The 9,987-nt window shown below is 45.1% G+C and overlaps 1 protein-coding gene across 4 annotated transcripts in view; it reads left to right on the top strand.

Moving 5' to 3' along the window:
* The first annotated feature begins 391 nt into the window (after positions 1-391).
* The window catches only part of DOK6 (docking protein 6), a 373,813-nt gene continuing 364,217 nt past the window's right edge, over positions 392-9,987 (top strand). For all 4 annotated transcript variants that reach the window (XM_053246098.1, XM_053246101.1, XM_053246099.1 and 1 more), the window contains exon 1: positions 392-1,103. In XM_053246098.1, coding sequence (XP_053102073.1) covers positions 1,038-1,103 — 66 coding nt within the window. In that variant the 5' untranslated portion in view covers positions 392-1,037. The remainder of the gene's footprint in view (positions 1,104-9,987) is intronic.

Raw genomic sequence — 9,987 nt, 5'->3', positions numbered from 1 at the left:
TGGCAGTAAGTCCTCTGTGTCATTCACAGTGTTCAGTGATTTGAAGCTTACTTTCAGGTTGCATAGTCTTGCAGCCTGAGGCTGCTCTCCTAAGCTCGTTTACTAGGGAGCACTCCCCATTAAACTGAGGGAGACTTTATTTTTGAACAAACGGTTTTAGGGTTGCAGTGGTGCACAAGTTAGCACACGCCAGTAGCGTCTCTCTCTTTATGGCAACTGGGGTACTGAACAGTTTCATACACAGGTGGAAGGGAACTGATATGCTTTGTCTCTCATGCACAAGACAGGAAAAGCAGAAAATCCCTCCTGCTTTTCAAGCCAGAGCTGCTGGAGAAATGCCCAGAAATCCCTCATCCCCCTTCCTCCAGGAGCCTAGACTTGCCATCAAAAATGACTACTCTGGGGGAGAGAGAGCATGGGAATGAGAGCAGCAGGGGCGGGCAACTTCCCCACCCCCAACCAGCCTTGTCTGGGGAGACGAGGTGTGAGGAGGCGAGGAAGAAAGAGGGAGGCAGTGAGCGGGAACCCCTCCCCCTCTGCTCCTTTCCCCTCGCGCTGTAGGAGGATAGTGCGGCGCGAGCAGCTCCAGAGCCTCTGGGTGCCGGCCGCGGCGACGAAGCAGGAGGTGGCGGGGATCTGGCGGAAGAGCGGCAAGCAGCTCCTTCTTCTCCCTTTCTGTTCCAGGCAACGGCGCGCCGGTAGCCTCTGCCCTTTGCTCGCCACTGAGGTGGATGAAGACCCGCTCGCTCGCTCCTTGCTGCTGCCGGAGCTTCTTGGGTTGAGCGTGGCGCCCTGCGGGAGGAGGAGTGGGCGGGCTGCGTTGGGCCACTGTGTGCCCGGCACGCGCCGAAGGACTTGCTCAGCTGCCGCCGCCGCCTGGATGCCAGAGGCTCCTCGGGAGCCGGCGGCCGCAGCAGGCGCTCAGCAAGAGGAGGAGGAGGAGGAGGAGGAGGAGGAAGAAGAAGAAACAGCAAAGGGAGACGAGGGTGAGGATCCCGGGCACGGAGCGGGGACGTCGCAGCCCGCTGGCCTTGGCCATGGCCTCGAACTTTAATGATATAGTCAAACAAGGCTATGTGAAAATCCGCAGCAGGAAGCTGGGGGTGAGTGAGCCAGCGCCGCGCTTTGTGTCCCCCTCCCCTTTCGCCTCTCGCCGTTTGTCTGTCATCTCTGGGCGGGTTGGGAGAGGGGGTCCGCTTGGTCAAGCAGTAGTCGCGAGGAGCAACCCCATCGCGTGCCTGTACGCGCGCGAGGGGGTCAGCCAGGGGGCGGCGCAGGGCTTGCTCTCAGCTGGGAGGCAGGAGGTGGAGGAGGCGGCAACTGCTGCTGCTGCTGCTTTAGACTTTTGTTTGCCTTCCATGCGTGTCTGCCTTTACCTCTGCAGGCAGTGTGTGGGCATCGCGCTCCTAGTAGTCATGTGTAGCCCGAACCTGTTTTCCTTTCTTCGGGAGCCAACCCCATGGATTCCAGTGGGGCTTACTCTCTCAAGTAAATATGTATAGGATTGTTGCTTTGGTATGTATACACATTATCATGGTTTTCCTTTTAAACAAAATCTAGATTGATTAATCTGGAATAATGGTCACTTCCCACTCCCTGGCTTGGAGCTCACGATCACGAGTGCTGATGAGAATCGTGGCTTCACGCATACACATGGACTGAAAGAAACACTGATATCAGTTAACCACCCTCCACACCTATAAGAGCCCATCTCTAAAACCCACACATTTTCATTTTTGCATTGTGGAGTGTTTCCATTTCTCCAAGCTGAGAAGGCAACACTTTCCTTTAAGCATCTCTTCCAAGCCTCAGCTGCTCTCCTTCCTGCTTCACTTCGAATCCTTAACAGGTTGGAGTGTGTCTGTGTCAAAGTCACGGGACTGTGTAAACTTTGTGTCCAGCAGAAGGACGCCTTGAAAACAGTCGGCTTGAACAGCCTGAAATTCAGGGAGGCATAACAGACTGGTGCAGGGAAAGGAAAGGAAATATACAAAAGTGTCTACTGGGTGGAGGCAGTAAGGATACTGATGGATATAGAGGAGAAAATATTGGGTGGAATGCATGGTTTAACAGCGTGGTTAGAAAGGCCATGCAGGAAAAGACTAGCATTGTACCCAGCATATGAACAGGAGAGTCTATACAGTGACTTAAGCTTCGGTTCCATGTGTGGAGAAAGCCAGAGCCAATGGGAAAATCACACTGTTTGCAGATGCAAGGTTTCTTGGTTTCAAACAGAAAATCATGACCAGGTGGGGGGAAGTGTATGAATGAGGGAAAATAAGTACTGAAACAGGATTTGTATAACTTCTGACATTATTGAGGCATTTCCTCAGAGATGTTCTTTGTTAGGGGATGACAGAGGCAATAACTGTCACTGAAGCCTCTTGGCTTCATATAGGCTCTCCTGACTATCTGCTGGATATATGACATTATGTCTGCCTGGTTTTGCTCTAAGCTAGGGAGCTCATTAAGACATTCTTAAAAAGGAAGTGGACAGCGAAGGTACTGGCCAGCTTGAGAGCAAAGCTAGAAGCCATGAAATGAGCCTCTGTATTAAGGGTTAACCAGACTTTCACCCAGAATACAAGCTACTGAGATTGGATATAAAACTGTAGATTGAATTTCCTTGAGACACACACATCAGCAATATTCTGGAAAGAGGAAAGAGTTAAAAGCAAGGAAATGTGATACTTTACTTGGTGTGGTGTAAGTATCTGTTACTCATTGTGGACCAGAATATTCAGTAAGTTTGAATAGTTGCCCCTTTCTGATTTCTGGTTAGATTTGAATTCCTCTATCTGTGTTCATTTTCTTCTTGGGGAGAGGGCACATATTTCTAATAGATGGATTCATGTTAGATTCTTTTGCCTCTTTTCCTCCTGTCTGAAGGGCATTAAAACCTGTTGATAAAATGATAAAAGAGCCCATGTGGTGTAGTGGTTAGAGTGTTGGGCTAGGATCTAAGTTCAAAGCCCCATTCAGCCTTAAAACTCACTGGGTGACTCTGGGCCAGTCACGTATCTCTGCCTAACCTACCTCACAGGGTTGTTGTGAGAATAAGCACAACCTTGTACACTGCTCTGGGCTCCTTGGATAGAAATGCTCTGGGCTCCAGGGATAGAAATGTAATGTAAAATAAAATAAATGAGTTGCCTATTCTGGAGTGCCAGCTAAGATAACAGGTCCTGATTTTGATGGGTGGCTTTTGACTGCCAAAACTGCCAAAAGATAGCTCTGAATTAGGTAATGTATATGAGCACCCACAGAAATTCATAATGTATTTGAACACTTACAGTATATGAACACCCACAGAAGCTTGACAAGGGTCAAGCTTTGTGTTATGTTAAGCACATGTTTAATGCTGATGTGCTTATTTCTTTTAAACGAAATAGCTGTTGGATTGAGTCTTCTATTGATTTGGATTGTGGCATAAGGGAACTTTAACCCTTCTTCCATGGGAGCTTCCACCATGGTCCTGATCCAGATCAGGAGTATCTGCAGTTGGTATTTTTCTGTGCAATGAGGGTGATTGGATTAAAGCCCCCTCTTTCCACACTACATTTCTCATCTGTGTGGGAGGAGAACCTCGATCCAGCTGCTATTTTAAAAGACAAAAGCACGTCAGCATTAAGCACACCATACTTGGGATATTCACACAACCTACTGGGCGGGTGTGAAGAAGGCTTCCCAAAACTTGCCTTCCCATCCACCCCCCACCCCGATGATTTTTCATTGCTCAGAGAGAGTGCAGAGTGTGGAGTGTGCTCCCACATGATCTGCCCTGCTCTGTGCAGTGGAGAGCAGGGCAGATTTTGACCTAAGGCTGGGACTCCTTGTCCTGGCATAGGTGAATCCCAAAATGTACTGCACGACATGCGTGATGCATTTGGGGGATTCCCTCAAGAAATGGGTGCTCTAGGTGCCAGTCTCTGTGAGCAGCCAGGCTGGAATGTGAATATGAATTCATACAATGAACTAAATAAACAAAATTAGGGCTGAAGTATCAAAGGAAGCAATAATTAAGCTTCCCTGGGCATTTCCTCCCCCCAGAAAACTTCATCTTGTATGTATTTTGTGCTGGCTTCCAATATGGCTGGAATACAATTTAGCCCAGGATGGTAAACTGCTATGAAAATCTTGCTGAACAGGACTAATCCAACACCCATTACAATCAATGAGACTCTCTATGCTTCCACTAGGGGTGTAGCAAGTAGGAGTGTGCCCAGAGACAAGATTTTAAAATGCGCCCCCCCCCCATGAAACTCAGCTCATGAAGTAAAAAAAATCTTAAATGAGGCTGAATAGTGGTAACAAAAAGCATACACACACACACACACACACACACACACACACACACACACAACCTATGTGCCACAACAGAACATCATCCTAAGCTTTTTGTAAATTGTGGACGATGCAAGTCATTTAATGGTACTAGAGAAAGACATGCTGTTCTGGTAGTGCCAGGTCTTAACATTCACATCAGTTTCGGAGGATGAATACAACTGAAGGAAGCCCAGGCGGGTGAGCAGCTGGGGGAGTCAGTCATGTGACTTGCCTCTGGGGGCCCCCCAAGGCAGCAGGCCCCCAGACAACTGTCTCCCCTTGACCTATTATAGTTATGCCCCTGGCTTCCACACTTGTTTTATTCTAAAATTGTTACAATTCACTGGCTCATCTATTTCAGAAAATCCAGTGTGCACTCCCAAACATACCTGCATTGTCTTGATATCCTCTAGCTGTAAGCCCTGTTTGTGTATACAGTTACAGTGCCAAATACATGCCCCGCCCCTCCTGTGTCAACACACTACATAGCACCACCCCCCGCACTGCATTGTCCACAATTAGAGCATTTGTTTCTTCAGTGATGGGCTTGGGAAAGTTTCACCTGCTGTGTTGTTGTTGTTGTTGTTTGTTGTTGAGCTCCTAAATGATGAGAGCTCAGCTAGAAATAAAAAAGCTGGCAATTCTTTATAGAGAGGGAATAAATTATTTCCATTCATCTTTCCTATGCATTCAATTTCTTTCAGTTGCAATATATGCCCCTAAAGCTTGTACACACAGAGAATACCTATATATAAATAAAACGAACACATATTCAATACTGCTTTTTAATCTAATATCTTATTTTAATGGGAGATAGCTAAGCTTGGGTTCAACCCTTCCATAGGAATTAATAGAACTTTCTTTGATCTGAGCCCTCTGTTTTTGTTTGATTGCTATATGCATATTTTGTCATATTGTATTATGATTTGGGGTTGTGTACTCAAGTGGTGTCAGTACATACCTGGACTTTGACCCTCAGAAGAGAAGAAGGAGCATGCCCCATCCATGATGAAAGTCCCCTGTATCCAACAGACCCTGGGCAGACAGAGCTTTTTGTTCCTCCTACTTCACCCCCTTGGAGGAGCTTTGGAGATCTTGGGACCTGATGACCCCTAACAGGGCTTCTGTCCTGTCCCTAGAATCCCCCAAAATTGGCCTGGAAAAAGGGCTGTACTCCAGCACCAGAGGCAAACTTCTTGACTGGCAGTGGTTCTGGCTTCTTCATAACCTGCTCATTTGAAGCCAGCCTTTGCTGGTTCAGCAACTCCTTTATTGAGCTTTTAGCTCCAGCTGGTGCCTTATTGGACCTGGGCAAGTGTGTAGAAAGGTAGATTACAAATGTGTTTATTTATTGTCTTTCTCCCAAGTTCCATTCAACTCAAGAGATTAACATTCAGATGTTTAGCCTGAACCAACATGTAGGGAATGGACCCACTGAATATTCCTGCTGCTGCTACAGTCGATTGGAGTAATGTCCACAAGTGCCTGTGCACATGTACACAGAATACACAAAGGCTCTGTTTGTGCAACCAGGGATACCTGAATAGGCAGCATCCTTGATTGCAGACATATGTATATCATTTGTATGTGTATAGGCTCTTTCAGGCATTGCTCTGAAAACGGTGAGAACAGGGGATAAGGAATGCAGTAATACCTGAATAGTGCTTAGGTTCTGAGGCAGCTTCCCATCCAGACACTGCCCAGCCTAGACTTCTCTGGCTTCCATAAGCTTGAATTCTGTATGTATACTATGTCTTTAGACTATGGCCTAGGGCCAAAATAGGCTTCAAATGTATATGGGATGCTGGAATCGCAACCCCCACAGAAACAATATCCTGGACTTTTCCATTGCTGTTTTGGCTCAAGGTTGACTCAGCCTTCCATCCTTCTGAGGTCGGTAAAATGAGTACCCAGAATGTTGGGGGCAATATGCTAAAATCATTGTAAACCGCTTAGAGAGCTTCGGCTATAGAGCAGTATATAAATGTAAGTGCTATTGCTATTGCTATTGGTGGGGGGGAGAGGAATGAACTCCAACTTTCTAACAATCCTATCAGCACATGTTTTACTTGGAAGTAAGTCCTCTGTGTCATTCACAGTGTTCAGTGATTTGAAGCTTACTTTCAGGTTGCATAGGATTGCAACCTGAGGTTATTCTCCTAAGCTCATTTATTAGGGAGCACTCCCAATTAAACTGAAGGAGACTTTATTTTTGAGCAAATGGTTTTAAGGGTTGCAGTGGTGCACAAGTTAGCACACTCCAGTAGTGTCTCTTTATGGCAATTGTGGCCTTGAACAGTTTAACACACAGGTGGAAGCGAACTCATATGCTATCTCTCTCTCCCATTGGCTGAGGTGATTATGATGACAACACCGCTCAACCTCCCTGTAGCCTTCTGATATGTGTGGGAGGAATGACTGAGCTGTGTGGAGTGGGGAGGGATGGGGAGCAACTGTGCAAATAAAAGGTGTGTGTGTGTGAGCGAGAAAGAAGAGGGTGGGATTAATATAAGAAGCTGCCCTATACTGTCAGACCATTGATCCATCTAGCTCAGTATTTTGTACACAAACTGGCATTGGCTTCTCCAAGGTTACAGAAAGGAGCCTATCTCAGCCCTATCTTGGAGATGTTAGGGAGGGAACTTGGAACCTTCTGCATGCAAGCATGCAGACGCTCTTCCCAGAGCGGCCCTATCTATGGATGTGCACGAACTTGTTCAGAGGCCCATTTACAGGCCTCCGAACAGGTTTGAACACTGGGCGGTTCAGAGGCTCGGAGGTGGGGGGGGACTTTAAGGGAGGGTGCACTTACCCCGCCCTCTGCATTTTCCCTGCCAGCGCTCCATTAGGAAAGGCTCCATTGTGTTGTGTTGTGTTGTGTTGTGTTGTGTTGTGTTAAGACCAGTTCTCCTCCCAGAGAGAGGTGCCTGTCTTCTATTCTTTTTGTCTTTGACCCTAGAAACAGTTGAGAATAATTTCTGTCAGGGCTGGTGAAATCTGCCCCTCTCCCCCAGAGAAGGTGAAATCTCTTGAAAATCAAGGACAACCATTATTACACTTGAAAGATTTCACTCAGGTCTCTGAGGTAGATTGGGCCTGTTCCCCTATAGCAGGTAGGCCTCATCTGCTTAACTGTAATAGTGTTGCTTCTTCTATATGACAGTGAGCTCAGAACTGTTATTTTACCTCAGAAATGCTAGGCATCCTATTTAGCTTTTACAGTCCTCCAGTCCTGTACCTCACAAGAAGAAGGGGCTACTAAGTTGCTTGTAAGGGCCAAGAACCAAGCTGTTACAGAACCAGCTCTAATACTAACCTTGTTGCCTTCACTCCCACCATCTCCACTTCTATGAAATGGTTGACCCACCACTTCTCCACAGAGTTGCTTCTTTTTTTGAAAAAAGAGGCAGAAAAAACAAATAAATATATGCATAACAATACAAATAAATATATGCATAACAATACGATATTGGAGTGTAATAAACATTTTATAATTTATTTGTGCTAACACTGGAATGTTTCTGACCTGCAAACAACAGGGGTTTCTCACTGAACACATTTTCCCTTCTCACTGCATTTCCCCAAGCTTTCCATCACTCCTTCTCTTTAGGTACATTCATAAAAACATTTTCCATTTTGTTTTTTGTTGTGCTCTTGCACATTGGTACTATGCACCACTTGTACCTCCTGGAATTTTCAAAATCATGGTTGTTTTTGGTCAAATTACTGCAGGAAACTTCACTCTCCATACTTAGAATGACCAGGCCTCAAACAAAGACAGCAGTGATGATGTCACAGCAGAGACAACATAGCTGCTCCCTGTTTTGGGGGGGCACGACCAAATACATTTCAACGCTTGATTTCACCTAAGAACACCAGGTGACTTGTAGTCACTTTTTGGTGAAAACAATGTTTTTAAGTGACATCCCCATTGAAAGGATACAAAGGATTTACAGGGGTTTGTCAAGTAATCCTGGAAAGTAGCCAATGTAATACTGATTTTCAAAAAGGAATCTAGGGAGAATCCAGGAAATTACAGGCTGGTTAGCTTAATGTATGTTCTGGGCAAATTGATGGAAAGCATTCTCAAGGATAAAAGTATTCAACATATAGAACAGGCCCTGCTTAAAGATAACCATCATGGCTTCTTCAAAGGTAAATCTTGCCTCACCAGCCATTTGGAGTTCTATGAGTTTGTCATCATTCATGTGGATAAAGGTGATGTTGTTGACATAGTATATTTGGACTTTCAAAATGCTTTTGTCAAAGTTCCTCATCAAAGACTTCTCAGAAAACGTAGCAGTCATGGGATAAGGGGAGGATAAGGGGTTCATGTGTGAATTGGTAACTGGTTGAAGGACAGGAAACAGAGGGTAGGAATAAATGGACAGTTCTCTAAATGGAGGGAAGTAAGATGTGTGGTCCCTCAGGGATCTGAACTGGGAGAAGTGCTTTTTAATTTGTTCATACATGATCTAGATGTTGGGGTAAGCAGTGAAGTGGCCAGAAGTGGATTACTGAAATGCACTCTATGAGGGGCTGCCCTTGTATGTAGTCCAGAAACTACAGTTGGTCCAGAATGCAGCAGCCAGGTTGGTCTCTGGGTCATCTCGGAGAGACCCTATAACTCCTGTACTGAAGGATTACACTGGCTGCCGATACATTTCTGGGCAAAATACAAGGTGTTGGTTATAACCTATAAAGCCCTAAACAGCTATTTAAGAGAATGTATTCTTTGTCATGAACCCCACCACCCACTGAGATCATCTGGAGAGGTCTGTCTGCATTTGCCACCGGCTCGTCTTCTCTGTTGCTGCCCTGAGGCTTTGAAATGTGCTCTCTAGTGAAATAAGAGCCTCCCCATCTCTGACAGCTTTTTAAAAGTCTTTGAATATGCATCTGTTCACCCAGGCTTTTAATTAATATTATTGTAATGGTTTTAATGCTGTTTTAAAATATTGTTTAAAATTTTTAAAATTGCTGTAATGTTTTAAATTTTTTGTTTTTGTTTTAACTAATGTTTTACTTTCTGTTTTTATTTTGTTGTAAACCGCCCAGAGATGTAAGTTTGGGGCAGCATAAAAATATGTTAGTTAGTTAGTTAAATAAATAAATAAATAAATTTGCAGATGACAGCAAACTATTTAGGGTAGTGAAATCAAAAACAGATTGTGAGGAGCTCCAAAAGGATATCTCCAAACTGGGTGAGAAATTGGTAGATGTGGTTCAGTGTAAGCAAGTGTAAAATGATGCATATTGGAGCAAAAACCTCAACTTCACATATATGCTGATGGGGTTTGAGCTGTTACTGACCAGGAGAAGGATCTTGGGGTCGTGGACAGCAGTGTTCTCTCTAATTTTTTTCATCTGTGTGCGGGATGAATTTTTGTTCTGGGTGGCAGTATCAAGGCAGTGTGTGCACACATGCATTCAGAATGGAGCTTTCCTGATTCAACTTGAGCGGGATCTAAAATTAACTGAGCGTGCACATGCCTTCGAGGGAACACTGGTGGACAGCTCATTGAAAGTGTCATGCTAGGGATCATTAGGAAGGGGTTTGAAAATAAAACTGCTAATATTATAATGCTCTTATTCAAAACTATAGTGCGGCCACATTTAAAGTCACCATAGCACAGAAAAAACATTATAGAACTGGAGAAG

The sequence above is a fragment of the Hemicordylus capensis genome, chromosome 4 (assembly GCF_027244095.1).
Source record: "Hemicordylus capensis ecotype Gifberg chromosome 4, rHemCap1.1.pri, whole genome shotgun sequence".
NCBI classification, from domain to species: Eukaryota; Metazoa; Chordata; class Lepidosauria; order Squamata; family Cordylidae; genus Hemicordylus; species Hemicordylus capensis.
Note: the sequence above shows the minus strand (reverse complement) of the source record. Positions and strands in the feature narration are given on the sequence as shown.